General features: G+C 37.0%; 1 protein-coding gene across 1 annotated transcript in view; it reads right to left on the reverse strand.

Moving 5' to 3' along the window:
• The window catches only part of obscna (obscurin, cytoskeletal calmodulin and titin-interacting RhoGEF a), a 49,900-nt gene extending 28,053 nt beyond the window's left edge, over positions 1–21,847 (reverse strand). Inside the window, exons 1-32 of the mRNA XM_016273086.1 lie at positions 21,793–21,847; positions 21,056–21,141; positions 20,523–20,789; positions 20,174–20,335; positions 19,406–19,510; positions 19,063–19,329; positions 18,453–18,722; positions 17,237–17,503; positions 16,866–17,129; positions 15,267–15,533; positions 14,902–15,171; positions 14,563–14,829; positions 14,188–14,454; positions 12,782–13,054; positions 11,793–12,056; positions 11,436–11,702; positions 11,083–11,349; positions 10,726–10,992; positions 9,830–10,096; positions 9,485–9,751; positions 8,906–9,172; positions 7,988–8,254; positions 7,601–7,867; positions 7,243–7,509; positions 6,862–7,128; positions 6,416–6,682; positions 6,063–6,329; positions 3,628–3,897; positions 3,228–3,506; positions 2,822–3,079; positions 2,240–2,506; positions 1,756–2,022 (exon numbers count right to left, since the gene is read on the reverse strand). Of these exons, the coding sequence (XP_016128572.1) occupies positions 1,756–2,022; positions 2,240–2,506; positions 2,822–3,079; positions 3,228–3,506; positions 3,628–3,897; positions 6,063–6,329; positions 6,416–6,682; positions 6,862–7,128; positions 7,243–7,509; positions 7,601–7,867; positions 7,988–8,254; positions 8,906–9,172; positions 9,485–9,751; positions 9,830–10,096; positions 10,726–10,992; positions 11,083–11,349; positions 11,436–11,702; positions 11,793–12,056; positions 12,782–13,054; positions 14,188–14,454; positions 14,563–14,829; positions 14,902–15,171; positions 15,267–15,533; positions 16,866–17,129; positions 17,237–17,503; positions 18,453–18,722; positions 19,063–19,329; positions 19,406–19,510; positions 20,174–20,335; positions 20,523–20,789; positions 21,056–21,062 (7,762 nt within the window). The 5' untranslated portion in view covers positions 21,063–21,141; positions 21,793–21,847. The remainder of the gene's footprint in view (positions 1–1,755; positions 2,023–2,239; positions 2,507–2,821; positions 3,080–3,227; positions 3,507–3,627; positions 3,898–6,062; positions 6,330–6,415; positions 6,683–6,861; positions 7,129–7,242; positions 7,510–7,600; positions 7,868–7,987; positions 8,255–8,905; positions 9,173–9,484; positions 9,752–9,829; positions 10,097–10,725; positions 10,993–11,082; positions 11,350–11,435; positions 11,703–11,792; positions 12,057–12,781; positions 13,055–14,187; positions 14,455–14,562; positions 14,830–14,901; positions 15,172–15,266; positions 15,534–16,865; positions 17,130–17,236; positions 17,504–18,452; positions 18,723–19,062; positions 19,330–19,405; positions 19,511–20,173; positions 20,336–20,522; positions 20,790–21,055; positions 21,142–21,792) is intronic.
• Between the last annotated feature and the right edge of the window lie 1,065 nt (positions 21,848–22,912).

A 22,912-nucleotide genomic window follows, 5' to 3' on the forward strand; every position in this document is an offset into this window, starting at 1 on the left:
TTGCGCTGTGGATCACCGGATTGGCTTTCACCGTGGACGAAGCGGAGTCCAGCCCGGGGTCGTCACATGTGGTTGCCGCAAGCCCTCCGGACGCTCCTTCGTCGAATCCGCCGGCCTCGCCGTTCTCAAGCACGCCGCCTCTGCTCACTCTAGCCCTCCGGCCGTTCCTCACTCTAGCCCCTGGCCTCTGCTCACTCTAGGCCACCATGTGTGACGCTGCGTTTCGTTGTGAAAGCGAAACTACTTTGTTTGGCCTTCCAAAAATGGACACGACTAGAAATCAGTGGTTAAGTTGTATTTACAACACTGTTCCAGAACACTTCATCCCAAATATTCAGATGTGTGCAGCACATTTTATGGAGGACCGTTCCCTGATCCTGGTAGAGTAGACTACAATGCCAGCTGTTCTGACTCACATACTGTAAGTACGTTTTTTATATTTAAAGAGTTTTTATATTTTATATTTTTTATATTTAAAGCGAGTTTTTTGGGCAGTGTAGAGTAGGGCTTGTTGTTTGTCATTTCTCCGATCACAAATGCAAACATGGTTTTATGTTTACGCGGCGCGATACAACGCAACACGTAAAAAGACAGTATAAGTCATTATAATTCATAATTATGTCCCCACTGGATGTTATGAATGCCTCGTTTATAATGGGTTTTCAGGAATTTTGAATCATCGCTCCGGCCTGACAGGGTATCATCACAGTATGGTAGGGGTGTAACATTTCCATCACACGCTTGCGGTATTCGGCCAATCATAACGCACTGGATAGCTGGCCAATCACAGCACACCTTGCTTTTCAGACCGATGAGCTTAGTAAAAATCGACGCATTTCAGAAAGGCGGGCATAGAAAAGAAACAGTAATGTACAGTATGTGGAAAAGAATGTGTTTTTTTAACCTTAAACCGCATAAACACATTTCATTACACCAAATACACCAAATAATGTACTTTTTAGCAACATTATATGACCCCTTTAATTAAAAACCTATATTATAATTATTATACACAAACTCTGTTGCAAACATTTAAGGATGCACTGATAGTAAAATTGTTGACTGATACCAACAAATTATTATTTTCATTATATGGCTGATAATTGATACATGATCAGTATTAAAATTCTATATATTTTTTTCACACTAAAAATAAAACATTACAAACTCAAATGAATAGTTTTAAATGCTACAAATTAATTTATGCATCACAGCATTATAATGTACATTATGAAAATGAGATTTGCTAAAGATGACATTTAATAATGTTTTATAACTATTAGTGTTTAAAGTGATCTACATTGAATGTAAAAACAGGGGGCACGAACAATAAAATATCCAATATCGACTAATACTACAACAACGAATCTAAATATATACCATAACCATATTTTTATTGTGCATTCCTACCTTTAACAATAATATTAGCCCGTGTCTCTATGTTGCCAGCACAACATCTGTAGATACCACTATCTTGACTTGTGAGATCATGGATCTGAAGTTGTACTTCATTGCCCTCTTGTGTCATCTCATACTTCTGTCCATTCTTCAGCAGCATTGCCCCCTTTTTCCACTGTACTGCTACTCCAGGTTTAGAGAGCTCACAGCACAGGAATGCTGATTCACAGTGTTTAACGTGATCTACATTGAATGTAAAAATAGGGGGCATGAACAATAAAATATCCAATATCGACTAATACTACAACAACGAATCTAAATATATACCATAACCGTATTTTTATTGTGCATTCCTACCTTTAACAATAATATTAGCCCGTGTCTCTATGTTGCCAGCACAACATCTGTAGATACCACTATCTTGACTTGTGAGATCATGGATCTGAAGTTGTACTTCATTGCCCTCTTGCGTCATCTCATACTTCTGTCCATTCTTCAGCAGCATTGCCCCCTTTTTCCACTGTACTGCTACTCCAGGTTTAGAGAGCTCACAGCACAGGAATGCTGATTCACCTTCTTCTGCTTCTTGGTTTTGGAGCTCTTCATGGAAAAATAAAGGACGTTCTGTGGCACAAGGGGAGAAGAAACAGTCGTAAAACAAATGTTCACAATGCAAAAAAAACATTATTTAATGAATTATATAAAGTACTAAGTGCAATTAATGCATTTTATAAAGTATTACTGAATATTTCCACTCATTCACTGACATTCAGTTCACGCATAAATTAAATTCTCACCATCAAATGAAATATATATAGACAAGCAATTATTTTGGTATTACCTTTTACAGTAATACTAGCCCTTGTCTCAATGCCATCGGCACAACACCTGTAGGCCCCACTGTCTTGACTTGTGAGGTCATTGATCTGTAGCTGAAGCTCACATCCATCCTGTTTCATATCATATTTGTTACCAGGCCTAAGAAGAACTGCTCCCTTCTTCCACTCAACTGCAACTCCAGGTTGAGACAATTCACAGCACAAGAAAGTAGTCTCACCTTCTTCTGCTTCTTGGTTTTGGAGCTCCCGGCAGAAAAACAAAGGACGTTCTGAGAGTAAGCAAAGTGCCCCTTAGGTATACGTGACAATTTCACAATTTCCTTCTATAAAACAATACTTCTAAATTTTATTATTGAAATATGAAGTACTAGGAGAACCAATTAACAATAAAAAATAGGTCATGAATGTATGAATTTAAAAATAAATCATGTTTCAAACAAAGACATACTAAAACTGATCATTTAATTCATTTTTAAATATAAATAAAATATATCAAATAATGATTTATTTTATTATCTTATTAAAAGTAATAGATTAAAATAATAATCTTTAAAGTTGGAGCAAATGTTTCAAGCTGTTCCTACCTTTGACTGTAAGAGTAGCACTACTCTGCATGTCTCCTGTATCGCACATGTAAATCCCAGCATCCTCTTTTCTGACTTTATGAATCAGAAGAACATTACGTTTCCCGTGTTTCAGAGGTTCATACTTTTCCCCAGAGAGCAGGGTTACATTATTTCGTTTCCAGGTGACAGGTGTGCAGGTGTCAGAAGTCACACAGGATAGGGTGGCAGAATCTCCCTCAAAAATGATCATGTCCTTCAGTCTTTCCTCTATGAAAACTACAATGAGAGAATGCACTTTAGAGTATGCAGTTAAAAAGGATACATTACATTTTGGTATATCAGTTTCTTTTATATATCAGTTCGTCTGCTTGTTAATAGTAAATAAATTAAAGAAATGATTTGCAATAAGGATTTTTACACTCACCTGTAGGTTTGCTGTTCACGCAAAGACGAGCAGAGGTCTTTTCATTTCCCACCTCAAAGGACACATCACCTGACTCTTCGGTTGTGGTCATAGTGAGCACCAAGTGATGTTCTCGACCACAGATACTCATCTGGTTCATCTCGTTCTCCTGAAGTTCATTGGAACCAAGCCACCAAATCCCGTCAAGGATGTTCTCATGTGAAAGCTCGCACATAAAGTGTGCGCTCTCGCCTGCAGTAACTGTCAAGTCACGCAGTCCTTTCACAATCCTCACACGCTCTGGAAAGGAACCGAATAAAGGAACACCTCTGTTGTGAATTCACAGGAGTCCTTGGAGTTTATGTTTGAAGGCAAGCTACACTTTATTATTAACTTTTTATGTAGGTTTGTTTTGATTTACCTATCACTCTGAGGGTCGCAGAGGTGTTCTTGCCTCTGACGCTGCATGAGTACACGGCAGCATCCTGCACTCTCAGTTTCCTGATTTCGAGCTCCTGAGTTGAACCTTTACGGTGGAGGGTATATCGCCCACCCTGTGTGATCTGATTTGCATCTTTTCTCCAAGTCACTGGGGCATTATCGCTAGAGAGCAAACAACGAAACAGGACAGAATCCCCCTCCATTGCTTCTTGACTCTCAAGCTCTTTCTCAAAGAACACAGAGGCAGCAGCTGTGAGAGGTTTAAGAAGTATGATTTCAACAACAGCTCAAACGTATTTTGAGAGAAAAATTGCAAATTATAAATCATGTTGGAATGTTAATTGGTAGAGTTTATGATATGATATGACACTGTGTGTGTATGACCCTGTGATTCATGAAGGGTATCATATAGGGTTCATGAAAGGATCATGAGGGTATCAATAATGGTGGAAATGGCTGAGGTTCAGTTGGGGGACCCTAGCTGAGGATTCAGGAGAGATTTTTTTCATTATTCCAGAGCAATTTTGAGATGACCAGATCCTATTCAAATAAAAAAATTCACATATACGACCATTCAAAAGTTTGGGGTCAGTAAGATTTTTAATGTTTTTGAAAGAAGCATTATTAAGCTTATGCTCACCTAAGATGCATTTATTTTACAGGAAATAGAGTAATATAAATATATAGAATAAAAAATATAAGTAATTTTGTGAAATACTATTGCAATTTGAAATAACTGTTTTCTTTTTTACTACATTTTAAAATGTAATTTATTCCTGTAATGGCAAAGTTGATTTTTCAGCTGCCTTTACTCCAGTCTTCAGTGTCACGTGATCCAAACTCAGAAATCATTCTAACATGCATCTATCTAATAATAATTTGCTGCAAAATAAACATTTCTTATGAATAATGAAAACAGTTGTGCAGCTTAATATTTTGTATACATTAAAAAAAATTATTTGATGATAAACAAGTTATCTATATCTTTGATGAAAAACAAGTTATCTATAACTTTCATGAAAAACAAGTTATCTATAAAAGTTTCTATTTAACAAGTTAAAAAGAAATTTTCTGTAATGTTATAAAGTAAGAATTAAAGAAAAAACGTGTTAATTTTATAACTCGTACAGCTTTCTTGAGGCTATTTTGTGGAAACAAAATCCTCATAATTTTCCTTAAACATATAACTAGTTTGAATCAAAATGGCATCCCCCCCTCTAAATTCACTATCTGGTCCCCCACATTCGATCATTTCCAGCCTTGGGTATCATAGCGTGTTTACAGCACTGTGAAAATGTTGTCAAGGTAATGGGTGTAGACACAAACAGGTGTCTTTAGACAACATTAGTTAATTTGCAATGACAAAATCTGATTTGGCTGAATCCGATTATTCAAAAATCAGAACGATCTTGTGTGCACCCATTGAGAGTGTGTACCCATTAAAGTGGCATTGGACCTACCCCTAACATTAACTTCAGCTGTAGTCTTCTGGTCTCCAACAATGCAGCTGTATTCCCCAACATCCATGGGAAGAACATTTTTAATGTGTAATTCGGCAACCAATCCCTCCTGCTTGATCTTGTATCTAGTCCCATTGCAGAGCTCCTCGTCCCCTTTTAACCATGCTACTGGTACCCCAGCTTTGGAGAGCTCACAATGCAGAATAACAACACCTAAATACTATTGCAATTTGAAATAACTGTTTTCTTTTTTACTACATTTTACATTTCCTGTAATGGCAAAGTTGATTTTTCAGCTGCCTTTACTCCAGTCTTCAGTGTCACGTGATCCAAACTCAGAAATCATTCTAACATGCATCTATCTAATAATAATTTGCTGCAAAATAAACATTTCTTATGAATAATGAAAACAGTTGTGCAGCTTAATATTTTGTATACATTAAAACAAATTATTTGATGATAAACAAGTTATCTATATCTTTGATGAAAAACAAGTTATCTATAACTTTCATGAAAAACAAGTTATCTATAAAAGTTTCTATTTAACAAGTTAAAAAGAAATTTTCTGTAATGTTATAAATTAAGAATTAAAGAAAAAACGTGTTAATTTTATAACTCGTACAGCTTTCTTGAGGCTATTTTGTGGAAACAAAATCCTCATAATTTTCCTTAAACATATAACTAGTTTGAATCAAAATGGCATCCCCCCCCTCTAAATTCACTATCTGGTCCCCCACATTCGATCATTTCCAGCCTTGGGTATCATAGCGTGTTTACAGCACTGTGAAAATGTTGTCAAGGTAATGGGTGTAGACACAAACAGGTGTCTTTAGACAACATTAGTTAATTTGCAATGACAAAATCTGATTTGGCTGAATCCGATTATTCAAAAATCAGAACGATCTTGTGTGCACCCATTGAGAGTGTGTACCCATTAAAGTGGCATTGGACCTACCCCTAACATTAACTTCAGCTGTAGTCTTCTGGTCTCCAACAATGCAGCTGTATTCCCCAACATCCATGGGAAGAACATTTTTAATGTGTAATTCGGCAACCAATCCCTCCTGCTTGATCTTGTATCTAGTCCCATTGCAGAGCTCCTCGTCCCCTTTTAACCATGCTACTGGTACCCCAGCTTTGGAGAGCTCACAATGCAGAATAACAACACCTCCCTCAGGGGCCTCTTGGTTCTTCAGGTTTTGTTTGAACGTTACTGGTGTGGCTGAAGAGTAGCACAGTAACACGTTAGCTCATAGTGAGCTCAAGCGACAATAAAAGCTCAATTTTCTCTAAAACTTTCATCCATACCGAATACTCGGATCGTGGCTTTGGTCTTCTGCTCCCCACAAATGCAGCTGTAGACTCCGCTGTCTTCAGGCATGGCCTTTGTGATGATCAGCTCCCTTGTAACATCATGTTCTCGGATTTGATATTTATATCCTGACCTAAGAAGCTCTTCCCCCTTCCTCCATTCAACAGGACATCCAGCTTTTGAAAGCTCACAGTGCAACACAAGTTTATTTTCTTCTTCAACTTCCTGATTTTTCAACTTGACTTTAAAAGTGATAGGTGGAACTGGAAACATTAACAAAAAGGTATAGGTATGCCATATTATTTTACTACAAAGCCATGCAGGCCATCAAAGCACAGCAAAGCTGAAAACTACAGCACAAGAAGCAATACAATGTAATAGCAGCAAGCCAAGAAAGACAAAATGTGCCAAGCTGCTGCTGCAAAAAGCCTGCATGCCTTACCCTTCACGGTTAGCTCAGCAGTTGACTCAGAATCCTTGGTTTTACACGAATAGTTCCCAGCATCACTTGCTTCAACATTACGTATGACCAGTTTGGTGAATGTACCCTCTTGCTTCATTTCATATTTGTCATCAGGCTTGAGAATAACTCTTCCTTTTCTCCAGTCGACTTGAGCACCAGGTTTAGAGAGCTCACAGCTAAACACAGCTTGCCCACCTTCTTTGGTTACTTCGTTTTGAAGTTCTCGTTTAAAAGTGACAGGTAGAGCTATGAAAACCATACAAAATGTATTCAAGTTCCAAAATCCAAAAGAGGAAAGTTACTAAGTAATTGCAAAATTAATGAAAGATCAAGATCAGATCTTGCAGTATTATAGCGTACCCCTAACTTTGACCTCCGCTGTCGTTTTTTCCTTTCCGGTAGTGCAGCTGTAGAAGCCGACATCTTCAGAGTTGACATTTTTAATGAGAAGTTCAGCAATCCGTCCCTCAGTCCTCATCTGGTACTTTTCTCCAACCTGCAGCAACTCTTCACCCCTCCACCATTTCACCATAGCTCCTGGTTTGGAAAGCTCACAACGGAAAGCAACTGTGTTGCCTTCCACCGCTTCTTGATTTCTCAAGTTTTGTTTGAAAGTGATCGGGAGAGCTAAGAAATCGCAAAAAATATCTGGGTCACCTAAGCAGAATATTTTACCTAAAAGTCTGCATTTATTTAATAAATTGCTTAAGTTTTGTACCATTGATTTTAACTGTAGCTATGGATGTCTGATCAGGGCATACACAAAAGTAGACTCCACTGTCTTCAGGTATGGCTTTTCTGATAACGAGCTCCATTTTAGTTGCTATCTGTCTCAACTGGAACTTTTCTCCATGCTTTAGGATTTCCTCTCCCTTCAACCACTTCACATCAGCACTGGCCTTAGAGAGTTCACAGCGCAATGTGATGTTGTTCCCTTCTTCACCCTCTTGATTCTTAAGTTCTTGTTTGAAAGTGATGGGGAGAGCTACACAGAGCAGTAAAACGATGAAGATGTTGCATGATCTGATAAGTTTTTAATTTCTAACAACAAATTGGGTAATTCTTAAATGCAGGAACCTGCATATGAAAACATCTTGGATCATACCATTAACTTTGATGGTGGCTTCAGTCTTGTGATCTCCACATATGCAGCGATACACTCCACTGTCTTCTGGTTGTGCCTTCCTTATTAACAACTCTACTGTTGCTTCTTTCTGTCTCAACTGATATTTTTCTCCAGTCTTGAGCAGTTCTTCTCCTTTCCACCACTCTACTCGAACTCCAGCCTTAGAAAGTTCACAGTGCAGATTGACACCGTTCCCCTCCTGAGTTTCTTGGTTCTTCAAATTTGTTTTAAAGGTAGCAGGGAGTCCTTTAGAAAGCCAAGAATTGAGTAAGCCTGTATTCATGAAGGTTATAGACTAGCCAAAAGGGTGAATGTTGTGTCTTTCCATCAGCAAAGAGCTACAAAAAATGTACCAGTGTATACTTTTTGTGCTTGAGAGCAATCACCTTTAATAATTACATCAGGTAAAGTCGTCAAAGAAATGTCATCTATTGAGGTTCATTTTATTGATGTATTATGTACACCAACACACCACAGATCTTTATAACTAGCCCATGCTGTAATGAAAGGGTCAAGATCAAAAATAAAGCCTACCTTTCTACTGTAGTAGAAACTAATCAACTAATAATAAATAAAGGGATTTCAGATAGCAAGATTCTTCTGATGTCAAATAATGAGTGTAATTTGAGGGTATGAATCATCATGTAATGAAAATCCAACAGTGATCTATATCACTGTTGAGAGATTAATTAAACCTGTGAACGTGGCTGATGTAATGTCATGACAGAGTGCTATTTTAGCTGTGGAAGAAATGGATATTTTTAATGAAATGGAAGAACTGGATCACTCAACGCTAGACAAAAATCAAATGGCGATGAAAATGAAATTCATATGAAATCCATAATGTCAGAAAATTCAGCAGTACTTTGTTTATATTTATAACGGATTGGATCTTACCTTGAACCGTCAATTCGGCTGTCGATTGTGAATCTTTGGCTTTGCAGGTGTAATTTCCCGCATCACCCTCAACAAGATTATTTATCAGCAGTTTGGTTAATCGCCCCTCAAGCGTCATATGATATTTGGCTCCGCTTTTCAGCATCACTCTACCTTTCCTCCACTCAACTGGAGCACCAGGCTTTGAAAGTTCACAGGTAAATACTGCACTCTCACCCTCTGTAGATATCTGATTCTGAAGCTCTCGTTTGAAAGTAATTGGAAGTGCTGAGAAAACATTGACAGGTCTTTTAATATGAACAATTGAACTCACAGGCAGTAATCATATGATATATACTGTACACTACCGTAAAAAGCTGCAGAAAGTATGATACTTTTTTTCGGATTCTTTGTTAAAAAAAGAACAGTATTTATTTGAGAGATCTTTTGTAACATTATAAATGCCTTTACTTCCACTTTTGATCAATTTAAAGCAGCTTTGCAGAATAAAATTATTCATTTAAAAAAATCTATTGACTTTAAACTTTTGAACGGTACTGTACAGTATACAGTATATATTTAACATGTTTTTGACATTACGTTTGACATTCACTTCAGCTGTGGTCTTTTGGCTTCCAGTCACACAGCTGTATATCCCAGCATCATCAGGGAAAACATTAGTTATTTCCAACTCTGCAGTCTTTCCATCCAGCCTCATCTGGTACTGTGGCCCTGGAAGGAGCGGTTTATCTCCTCTCCACCATTCCACAGGTACTCCAGTTTTGGAAAGCTCACAGTGAAGGGTTATAGATTTGCCTTCCAGAGCTTCTTGGTTCTTAAGGTTTTGCTTAAAACTAGCAGGAGCACCTGTGAAACCACCATATGAATTTTATAATAACATACATTTTATAATAATGAAAACAAATCAATGAAACAAAATCTTACCAACAATTTTGACTGTAGCTTTGGTCTTTTGGTCTCCACAGACACATCTGTAGACTCCACTGTCTTCAGGCATGGCCTCACAGATGATCAGCTCAACTGATGTGTCTCGTTCTCTCATCTTATACTTCTCTCCAGGCTGGAGCAGTTCCTCTCCATTCCACCATTCTACTGGGACACCGGTTTTAGAAAGCTCACAGTGCAATGTTATCATCTTCCCTTCCTCGGCTACCAGGTTTTTCAGCTTCTCTTTAAAAGTAACAGGTTGAGCTACAGAACAAAAAGGAACAAATAAGAACATCCTTATTTTTTTGTTCTTTCAACTTTGGCAAACGAACAAGTGAACAGATGACTGTATGTGCTCTCTTTATGTGTGTGTGTGTGTGTGTGTGTGTGTGTGTGTGTTTATACACACACACACACACACACACACACACACGTGCTTAACAAATTTATTCGACCACCTGTCATAAAGACAGAAAACAAATATTTTAGGAATCTGTCAAAACTTTAAACCTAAAAACTGTATAGTCATTTATTAGGCAAATAACAAACTGAAACAACTATAGTCTTTATTCACACATAATAACCAAAAAACTTGTATCTTGTATGGCCTCCTTTGGCCTTGATAACAGCTTGCATTCTTGCTGGCATTGTTTTTATGTAATTTTCCACAGTCTCTGTTGTTATTGACTTCCAAATAGTTTCTAGTTGTTCCCAAAGACTTGCTTTTGATGAAAATGTTGTGCTATCTATCTTTGAATCCATAAAATTCAACAATAATTATATTTTAGCATTACTGAACTACTGGATTGACTGGGTAAGCACAAAAAATCCTTACTCCTTAGTGTTCCTTTTTCCTTATTGGTAACCCTTACTAGTGAATTGAACTAACTTACCGCTAACTGTGATGTTGGCTGATGTCTCAGCAGTTTCGCTCGTACAGCTATAGACTCCGCTATCATCTTGCGTCAAATTAAAAATCTTCAGCTCTAGCATGCAGCCTCTCTGCCTGATTTTGTACTTCTCCCCAGATCTGAGAAGGTTGCTTCCTTTTCTCCACTGGACAGGGGTGTCTGATTTGGATATCTCGCAGTGTAAGATTATACTGTTTCCCTCTTCAGCCATTTGATTTCTTAACTTCTGTTTGAACGCGATAGGTTGAGCTAAGGAAGTACAAAAGGATATATAAGCTCCATTTTCAGCATTCAGAGTACTGGAAAAGCAAATTCTATATATTTAACATCTTGTCTTACTTCGTATTTTGACAATGGCTTTGGTCCTTTGATCCTCACACACACAGATGTATGTTCCACTGTCCTCAGGAACTGGACTTCTGATTACCAGCTCTAGTATGGTGACTATGTGCCTCATCTGATGCTTCTCCCCAGGCAAGAGAGTTTGTTCACCTTTCAACCATTCCACTGGGATTCCAGCTTTAGAAAGCTCACAGCGTAATATCACATTTTTACCTTCATCTGTCTCTTGGTTCTTGAGCTCTTTAATAAATGATATAGGAACCGCTGGAATGGATGAAATGGCATAAGTAAAGCTACAAGATCAAAGCTGAATACTATAATTTCATTTTCATAGCAATCAATATCAATACCATTGACTGTAAGAGTAGCCATAGTTCTTTGGTCTCTGCAAATGCATGTGTAATTCCCTGAATCTTCTGGCTTCAGATTGTGTATTATAAGAGAAATGCAAGATTTCCTCTGCCTCATGTGATACTTCTCACTAGATTTTAGCGTCTCGGGTCCTTTGCGCCACACAAACTGGACCCCGGGTATAGAGTATTCGCACATCAGCGTTACACTCTCTCCCTCTTTGACCTCTTGGTTCTGAAGCGCTTTTGTAAACTCAGCAGGAATAACTAATGTGAAACAAACATAAAGATTTCAAATTTCAACCAAATTAAAAAAAAACTTGGTGGTAAATTGCAGAAAAGAGACGTTTGAAATACCTTTAACAGTCACGGTGGCTTTAGTGCTGACAGATCCTGCATCGCACTCATACACACCCGCGTCACTGTCTTTCACATCACGGATGGCCAGCCTGGCCTCATTTCCCGATCGACTCACTAAGTACTTTGAGGAATTCCAGATTAAACAGCCATCTTTGTACCAAACAATATGACATGGCTTTGAGGTCTTGCATAACAGCACCAAACTTCCTCCTTCGATTGCTTCTGTGTCTTCCAATGCTTTAGTTATCGTGGGGCGTCTCTCTGTAATTCAAATAAGTTGTATTACAAAGACAATCAATTTTGGTAACACTTTATTTTAAGGTGTCCTTGTTACACATATTGCATGTAACCCTAAGACAAACCGTAATCCTAACCCTAACCATATAGTAAGTATGTGTAGTTAATTAATATTACTCAGTACTTAAATGTATAATTACACTGTAACGAGGACACCTTAAAATAAAGTGTAACCTCATTTGTATACATACATTTCAATTGTATGCTGTACACCAGGGGTGCCCAACCCTGTTCCTGGAGATCTACCTTCCTGCATAGTTCAGTTCCAACCCTAATCAAATACAACTGTCTGTAATTATCAAGTGCTCCTTCAGATCCTAATTAGTTGGTTCAGTTGTGTTTGATCAGGGTTGGAGCTGAACTCCGCAGGAAAGTAGATCTCCAGGAACAGGGTTGGGCACCCCTGCTGTACACTATCTATATTGCCTTTTGTTTCACTTTTTTTTTTACTTAATAGTAAATACAAAGACGAAAAAAATTGTTTAAACATAAGACTCTTTAAAATAACTTTCTGATTTAAAATTCCTCTTTTGAGTTGTCAGAAATTATACATACATTTCTATTTTTAATACCAAAGCAGTAAAAGAAACTGACAGTTTCATCTCAATGTATCTTTTGTAAAGGTGTCCTTATGAGAATTTTTAATAGTTATCCACATCTTGTCAAGTGTCAGGTTTTATGACAGTTACCTCTAACTAATAGTGATGCGTATGATCTTTTGTCCCCAGCCTCGAAGGAGATGGTGCCGGTGTCTTTACGTGCAAGCTGTTTGAAGGTAAGAGTGTGGTATCCACCAGGTATCATCTTGATCTCATTAAGATCATTAGTGTAGAGCAAGGTCTCATCCAGGTACCATTTGACATCAGTGTAGTCACTTGGGCAGATCCGACACTTAAAGGTGATGGTATCTCCTTCTAGACACTCTTTATCTTCTAGTTCATCCACAATGACCACTTTTTGACCTGAGGGCCAGATTCATATGAAAAATATGACAGATGCATAAAAACTGAACATGTCTTAAAATGCATAGGGCCAGTTTTACTAAACAGGGCAAATTAGCACGACAGCGCAATTCCAAAACAGCGCCAATGGGAGTGGAAATTTCTGCGGGTGATTTACTAACAATACACAAAATAAAGAACACAGACGCAAACATCTCATTTATATATCGACCAACGCAATATACCAAGCACAGGGCAAATTAGCGTAGTCGCAAATAAAGAATAAAGAAATAAAGAAGCCACAGTACGTTGAAAAGAACCGGAGGCCAAAAAATGAAGGTTTGCTTGAAGTTTTGATAGAGCTGCGTCATTGCGTGACTAGGTTCCAAGGCGTCTTTTATATCCTGAAGCAAATTAAAAATAACATGGCTTGGCAAACAATATGATATGCAAACGAAATGTGTTCCTCTGCACTCTTAAAAAATGCTGGGTTAAATGCAACCCAGTGCTGGGTAAAATAGGGACAAACCCAGCAATTGGGTTGTTTTGACCCAGCGGTTGGGTTACCACCCAGAAGGTTGGGTTAAACATTTAACCCAACCGTTGGGTCAAAACAACATTGCATTTAACCCAACATTTTTTAGAGTGTGGCATTCAAAATAAATTAATACGTGTGGAAAAAATCCTCTCCCTTCTACCACGCACTCTCTGTTCTCTGCGGTGCCTCCTCCAGCAACAATAATTGCAGCCATTTCAAGCGCAAAATAGTTTAAGACATGCTTTTTTTGGATGTTAAATAATGGCGCAAATACGAGCGCAAACGTTAGTAAAACGTGTCGCGTGATTCATTTGAATACTCTCCTCCCATAACTTTTGCGTCTGAAAGGGAAACTCCTACAAATGCATATTCAATAAGGTCAGGCACTAAAATAACTGTGTCCATGCCTTTCGCTAATTCATCACAGTACTATTTTAATGCCAAAAGACGGTTTTCTACTGGCACAAGCTGTTAGTAAAACTGGCCCATAGTGTCCAAATGTTACCATTCTTGTAACATAACATCTAGTAATCTCAGATTTACAACCTTATTATTATATTATATTTTTATGACATTTATTATTTTAAGTCAATAAAGACCAATCTACTTTGCCTACCTTGAATTGTAAGTAAAGCCCTGCTCTGCATTGTCCCAACATCACAGGTGTAGACAGCACAGTCACTTTTCTCCAGATTGAAGATGGTCAGAATGAGGACAACATCTTTCTTCTTCATCATGTACTTCTGTCCCGAGCTGAGCACCATTAGGCCTTTTAACCAGGTCACAGTAGCAGCAGGCCTCCTGGTTTCACACTCCATGGTCACCATACCCTTTTCCTCTGCACGCATATCCTTCAGTTCCTTTGCAAATGTATGTTGCAAGTCTGAATTCACAACGAGAAAAGATTAACAGAGTTTATGGCACTCAGTAGAATGAACAAAGTTTTTGCACTGGGAAAAATTAAAAACAAGTGTAATAAATGAGTATTTACCTCTGACATCTAATCTCGCCCTTGTAGCAATCCCATCAGCCTCACAGCAGTACTCTCCTGAGTCCATTATAGCTGCATTATGGATGATGAGCTTCACCAGATAATTATTTTGGGTAATTTCATATTTTGGGCTGACTCTAATTAGCCGCCCATTTTTCAGCCATTTAACTGTTGCATCAGGTTTCGTGATCTCACAGCTGAGCTCTGGATCTTCACCAGGTGTTGCTTTAACATTTAGCATATCCCTAAAAACTCTCACAGGTTTCTCTGAGAACAAAAGAGACAGAAAATGAGCAATACTTGTAAAATGTGTGATATTTAAATAATAAGGGGTCTCACCTTTCACAAACAGCATAGTCCTGCAGCTGAGCTCTTTAATGGTAAAGACCACTTCGCCGGCATCAGATATTGTAACTTCCTGAATGCTCATTGTGTATTTGCACCCTTTGTTAGCGACTATGATCTGTCCATTGCTCACAATCAGTTGGCCATTCAAAATCCACGATGCTTCATCAATGATATCATGGGACAGGACACACTCAAAGCTGCAGCTTTCCCCTTCCAGCACAGTTGTTGTCCGTATGCGTTTGACAATGGTAATGTGCAGGTCTAAAAAAAGTCCCTCACATTAAATAAAATTTATTTTTGTTCAAATTAATTATATCTAATTTTAATTAGATTCAAATATAGATGTTAAAACCTACCATGAACTATGACTTTCGCTTTAGTTTGGCTGCAGCCAATATCACAACTGTACTCTCCTCTGTCGTCCTTTCTCAGCTTGCGAATTATAAGAGTCAATGACTTTCCCACATGGAGAATCTCATACTTCTCATTGGTGGTCAGAATTTCACCATCTTTCCTCCAGACAGGTGTCACTGATGGCTTGGAAACGTCACACTGCAAAAGGATTTCACCACGTTCCTCACCTGCTACGTCCTCCAGTGACCTGAGAAACACTGCTAGCTTCTCTAAGAGACATATAGAGCAAATGTCATATAGCAACGAAATTCCATCCGATAACTGATAAATGGCTCATATCAGAAATCTATACTACTTTGTTCCAAAAAAAAAGTTAACACCATAAAAAGTAAACAATGTGCATACTAAAGTGAATTTAGGCATCACAACATTATGATGTACAATACATTTTTATTAATTTCCTATACATTTCTGCTATAGATACAATAGAAAATATAGAAAAAAATATGTTCTCATAATAATAGAGAAGGGACAATGTAAAGATAGTCCTTAAACCTTGAGAATTATAATAACTGGAACTGAATGATTAGTTTTGTGTCATCAGTGTTTTGAATTGATAGTTTGTCTGTGTGGCCTGAAATGGGTTGTTATAGTATGTTTATTTTTGGAAAAAAAAAATTATAATAATAATTTTATGCATGAACTCGCACAGCTCTGCTAAAGTTACACGTAAAGGGAAAAACTCTACAAGAAGTAGTGCTCTGAAAGTATTGAAAATATTTCCATAATTGATTGATATTCCTTTAAGAATTGCTTGACACAAACAAAATATCTGATATCAGTTGTTAATTCTTGTGTCTCTGCTTTAAATGTAGAGTAGTTGGACAGCAGTTTATTCTAAAATCTTGTTTTCCTAGTCGGCTTCTCTAAGAGACATATAGAGCAAATGTCATATAGCAACGAAATTCCATCCGATAACTGATAAATGGCTCATATCAGAAATCTATACTACTTTGTTCCAAAAAAAAAGTTAACACCATAAAAAGTAAACAATGTGCATACTAAAGTGAATTTAGGCATCACAACATTATGATGTACAATAAGAAATTGTTATTAATTTCCTATACATTTCTGCTATAGATACAATAGAAAATATAGAAAAAAATATGTTCTCATACTAATAGAGAAGGGACAATGTAAAGATAGTCCTTAAACCTTGAGAATTATAATAACTGGAACTGAATGATTAGTTTTGTGTCATCAGTGTTTTGAATTGATAGTTTGTCTGTGTGGCCTGAAATGGGTTGTTATAGTATGTTTATTTTTGGGGAAAAAAAATTATAATAATAATTTTATGCATGAACTCGCACAGCTCTGCTAAAGTTACACGTAAAGGGAAAAACTCTACAAGAAGTAGTGCTCTGAAAGTATTGAAAATATTTCCATAATTGATTGATATTCCTTTAAGAATTGCTTGACACAAACAAAATATCTGATATCAGTTGTTAATTCTTGTGTCTCTGCTTTAAATGTAGAGTAGTTGGACAGCAGTTTATTCTAAAATCTTGTTTTCCTAGTCCCGTGGTAACTGAAAACCTCACCTCTGACCCTGAGGAACGCAGACTCGCTGATATCAAATGTTTTGAATGTTACACGGCTCTCTTGAGGAGCTAGTCGTTTTAAAATCAGACTGTATGCTTTTCCAGAATTCTGGATTTTGTTGATGTGGTTGGTGTATAGGACTCGGTCATTGAGCAGCCACTGGACACTGGGTGACTCGTGATTCAGTTCACAGCTGAACACTGCAGTTCCATCCTCCTCGACCTCTACTTGCTCTAAGTGTCTTATGATCTTCAACCTTTTCACTGCAGGAAAAGAAAAATGATTTGTAATGTACTGTATGTGTCTTATCTGCGCTCTAAACATGCAATTCCAAGACAACTCCAGGATATGGATAGCTAAAAGCAGGTACCTTCCACACTGACTCTTCCTCTTGTCTCTGAGCCACCAGCCAGACAGCGATACTCTCCTGAATCTGCTGCTTTCACACCCATGATGGTCATCTCAACCCGGTTCTTTTCCCGCTTCATTGTGTACTTATTGGAAGCAAACAGGGAGGTTCTACCCTTGAACCAGCGCACCATTCTGGGGGATGGACAGAACTCACAGCTGAGAGCAACTGACCTGTTCTCCTTCACCTCCACATCAGAAATGGGCTGTTTGACAATCAAAGGGCGCTCTATTAGGAAAAGTATAAGCAAGAATACATTTAAGGCACATGATTCACAATCCATATAAAACAAATGCTTTGCCCCAAGTTCTGATATTAAAATTCTGGCTAATAATATACGCCAAAAATTATTTTTAATTATGTTATATCTGATTAACAATAAATGGTTAATGTAAAAATGAAATACTAGTTTAAAAAACACACACACACAAAACTAAAATTAATCATGTAACATGCTAAGTGAACTTATGCATTATAATATTATCATGTACAGTATGAAAAAATGACATTAATTTTGAGATCTGCTAATATTTAATTATTAAAGAGGGTTGTTATTATTAACTAAATCTAAAAATCCAACTTTTTTGTTACCTGAAATAAAATGAACTTTAATTGAAATCAAATAAATTATTTTTTGAAAATCCTTAAGCTTATTTCAGCCAGTTACCAAAGCAACATTTCTTACAGTTCATATTGATGTACTAAAATAACTTAAACTGAAATAAAAATGAATGAAAACTATATAAAAAATAAAAATGACACACAACACACAAAATTGCTAAAACTAAAATGAAAATATAATATATACAAAACTAATTCAAAAATATTAATAAAAAAACTGTAATAGTATCTCAATGATACTAAAATAACCCTGATTATTAGTGGTTTTAAAGTTTATTTGAGTGTTACATGACTGCAAGTTAATCTAAATGCCAAAATAGAGGAAATGACCATGCACAATAAAATAACTAATATGCTGATAGCAATTAAAGCCTGTAATATTGGCAACTAATATAATAATAATAATTTAATAATAATTTATGCATTTAGCAGACGCTTTTATCCAAAGTGACTTACAGTGCATTCAGGCTATACATTTTTTACCAGTTTGTGGTAATAATAATATGGCACCAATTTGTTGTATATCCGTACTCTGAATATGTGAGAAGATAATTACCTGTAACTGTGAGTTGAGCTTCTGACTTGCTCTTCCCCGAGGTGAACTGCACAGTGCCACACATACTACTGTCGGTTTGAGTCAATATGAGTCTGTTTGAGGTTCCTTGCCTCTCAATCCTGATTTCTGGACAGGGACATAGTATCTGCCCATTCAGGGTCCATTTCGGTGCCCTCTCTAACTTAATGCTTGTTTCCACTTTAAAACGAGCCTCTTTAGGCTCCATGACCTCCACAGAACTGAGTCCTTTCAAAATGCTGATGGCCTGCTCTGTAAGAATGGATCCAATATTCACTGCATAAAAGTCTTAGCATTTCAAAAGGATAGACTAACAGACTAAATTAATTTAAAGTAGACTAAGAATAATTCTCTCTCTAACTTAATGCTTGTTTCCACTTTAAAACGAGCCTCTTTAGGCTCCATGACCTCCACAGAACTGAGTCCTTTCAAAATGCTGATGGCCTGCTCTGTAAGAATGGATCCAATATTCACTGCATAAAAGTCTTTTAAAAGGATAGACTAACAGACTAAATTAATTTAAAGTAGACTAAGAATAATTCTGTTAAATCAATGCTTATATTAAAACTGGGTAGTAAATTGTACTTCTCACCCTCTACAAACAGTTGGCAGGAAGTCCTGTCATCGACAGCATCACAGATAAAGGTGTCTTCATCTGAGGATCCCACATCATCTATGATAAGTTGTCGGTACACGCCTTCACTGATAGTTTGGTACTTCCTATTTGGCACAATTTCATGATTTCTTCTGTACCATTTAACCGCAGCATTGGCACGAGAGACCTGGCACTCCAGCAAGGCACGATGTTTGTACATGGCAATCTTCACTCTCAGGGGCTTCACAATATGAACTGGAAGCTCTACAATGATCATCATTGTTAAATTTGAACAAAATTGTAAAAAAAAGGATAAAATATGATTTGCTCTTTTTTTTACCTTTGACTCCTAGTGTTGCTGTTGAAGAGACCCTCTCAGCAGTGAATCTGATCTCACCAGCATCTTCTGGTTTGACTGATTTGTAGGTTAGGGAGTGTATTTTACCTGTGTTTATGGAGATTTGATTGAATTTGAAAGAGCTGAATAAAATTTGAATCTAAAACAAAACGTGATCATATTCTGTGAAATACTTTTTTGGTCATCCTCAAAAAGTTTCATATTGTTACTTTTTAAACAATATAATACCAATGACCATGTGAACTACATGGAAATACATTATGATAATGTAAAGGTAAATTAAAATCATGGTATATCAATAGGTTTAAACAGCTTCTTTTTACTCTGAACTCAGAAGTATTTTTCCACAGCTTTTTGTATTTGCTGAATACAAAGATTGTAACATTAAAAAACATTCAAGAAATCTAGGGCCAAACGTTTTTTATTATCCGCTTTTTTCTTTCTTTAGTTTTTTGCAAGATTGTTATATACGTAAGTGTTTACTTTTTTTTTAATCAACAAATAAATATACTAGATGTAGGTGTTCCAGGGTTTTAGGCACTGGACAAACTCAAATATATATTTTTATGTGCAATATAGCACGAAACTAAACTTTAGGGTAGATTATAGTATAATGCTTTTCATATTATGGAGTTTGAAGTCTTCAGTCTTTTTTCATGACTGAAAACAATGTCACCATATTTTGCGAAGGACCCTTGAATGTACATAATAAGCCACCAGTCAGTGTGTTACGCAACCTCTCACACATACCCTCACATCTTATTTTAACATTGTCCCCAGCTCTCAACCGGCTGTCATCCTTGTACCACTTCCCATCCACATCTTCCCAGTTGACCTCACAGATAAATGTCACACTCTCCCTCTCGGTCACACTGACATTCTGAAGAGTCTTCACAATCTTTATATTCCTGGCTGAGAGAAAGTAGACATGACAGTAAAGAACTGCTACTGTATCACAGGCAACTCTAATAACTTTAAAACTGACAAAAGACTGTAAATTATCCAAAACTTCTGGGTTCTGAGACATCCCACCCTTTATCCCACAAAGAAATGACTTTATACTGCATTAAATACAGGTTGCATATTGATGGAATAGTACCTGTGACTGTCAGCATAGCAGTGCTTTCAATCCCTTCAGCCTTGAAACTGATGACACCCATGTCAGCAACCGTGATGCGCGTGAGTGTGAGTGTGTGTTTTTTGCCCTGCGTGGCAATTCGACACACAGGCCTGGATTTAAGTGGGACTCCATCCCTGCTCCATTGACCCTGGACGTACGCATGACTGAGGACCACCTCAAATGTACAGGCTTCTTTCTCACACAGCGTCACATCTTCTAGCCCTTTTACCAATTGAATTCTATTCACTTCAGACAAAAATAGAACAATTATCAGTGTTTCTTTTTTGTAACAAAAACTGCCCTATACGAAGCCCGCAAAGTGACATTTGAGGGGAAATTGTCGCATGCTCAAGTTTTCTAGCTTTCACTTGCTAATTCTTCTATTGAATCGTGCGCATGCGAAATTGCAAATGTCACTTCAGGGACTGCATATCTTCTTAACAGCAGCAATAGTGTAAAATAAAATATGATATAATCAAATTCAGAATGCTTAATTAATAAATGAGTCTTACATGCCATGTTTAGGAACTTGTCTTCTCACAAGCCTTTAGGAACGGCCAGCAACTTCAACATTAGGCCTACTGCTCCAAGTTGAATTCTAAAAAGTGTAATCGTATACTCATCAACATTGTAAAATAAAAATGACCCTTTTGTGTATCACAGAAACTGATCTTATTGGTGAATACAACCTGTGGCTGCTCTTCTAATATGAAATATGATACTGACAGAAATAATACTCCCTACAGCTTACACTCCCTCTATGTAATTAGTTAATCATTTGGAATGCACCGATGTCTCTGCCACTCTAGCTTACTTTATGATTGGTTCATTCATTTTTGTCCATATGTGCAGATACAACTGATGTTTATCTGGGTCAAATAAAGAGACAAAGGCAGTAAATTCCTACACACTTCTTTCTCACATTACAAACAAACACTTCTCCCAGTTGTCCCATTGGTATGTCACCAGCGTTCAGTTAATAGTTGGTCTCAAGTGTATATAATACTTTGAAACATGACACCATCCTTGAGATTAAAACACAGAATAAGTTATGAATATTGTATTTTTTTGTATTAATCAGACAACACAAAACAACTGGGAATGTAAATGGTCTCAAATTAATTTAAGTCTCAAATCTTCTTTGTGAATCATGCACCAGAACAACAACTTGAGATCACGCGTGAGAAAAAAGTTCATACTGACCAGATTTTTAAGAAGGAACAAATGGATGATCTTCCGTTTTACTCACCATTAGCCAAATCTGACATTTTCCTCACATAAAAGTCCAAAAGAGACACTTCTTATCATGTTTTGAAGCTAGCAACAAAAATACCGAAAGACATCAAGGCCCACAAATAATTTTCTGTAGTTCACGTAAATTCCTCCAGTATTATCCCCAAAACTTTGACCAAAGATACCCAGGTCAGTGTGCTATCCCGTTTCCTTTGGCAAACAAGCGGCTGAAAGTGTTTTTCTTTTTTTTCAGCTTTCCCAAAGGCTAATACCGAACAGCTGACATATCTCCAAAATAACTGTGCGTCATTATACATAAAGATAGAAACATCTTGGCTACATGGAGCAAGTCCTGCCTGCTAGCATTGTTTTCATCCACCGCAGATGACTGACCACCCACCTTTCTCAAAGGATGGTTTGGTTCATAACAGTTAGTCTATTTACTATATCTCATATCTGACTATACATCCCTTAACAAATGAACCCAAAGAAACTGATTCACAGGATTGATTCCCAAAGATTTAATTGATTAATGTTGTGTTGACCAAAAGCTATTCACAGTAGCACAGGTTCATTTATCATATTTCTCTGATAGTTGCCAAAATAACTAAGTTGGAAAGGTCAAAAAGAGATTAAAAGATCCTAAATCCTCATTCTGAATGCCCATACTGCAGGACTAGACTAGCGGCTGATCAAGCTGTTATGCAAAATAAGCAGGATTTATTCTGACAAGCTGCAGTGTCTCTACATGTTTAATTGAAATTTTTAGAATTATTTTCCATTGTTTGTCTGTTGGAACTTTGTTAGAGAACATCTAAAAAAAAAACTTTAATAAAAAAAAAAGAATTTTGAATTTAAAAAATTTTCATTTTACATTTTGTCATTTTGTCAAGTATAAATAGTTTATAAAATTTTAACATCACTGGCATAAGCTGCACCGATTTGTCATGGTTTGTCTTGATGCATAATGTCATTTCAATGTTAGCAGAGACATACACAATTAATTTGATTTGACAGTCTAGCTGAGCTAGACATAATAATTGGCTCAACCAATGGCATGAGTTAGGGGGCGGAACTACCTGTTTTTGCTAACTGAAAGGGAGCATGTTAAAAAACTGACATTATTTCTGTTTGGT

The sequence above is a fragment of the Sinocyclocheilus grahami genome, unplaced genomic scaffold (assembly GCF_001515645.1).
Source record: "Sinocyclocheilus grahami isolate Dianchi unplaced genomic scaffold, SAMN03320097.WGS_v1.1 scaffold75.1, whole genome shotgun sequence".
In the NCBI taxonomy this organism is placed as follows: Eukaryota; Metazoa; Chordata; class Actinopteri; order Cypriniformes; family Cyprinidae; genus Sinocyclocheilus; species Sinocyclocheilus grahami.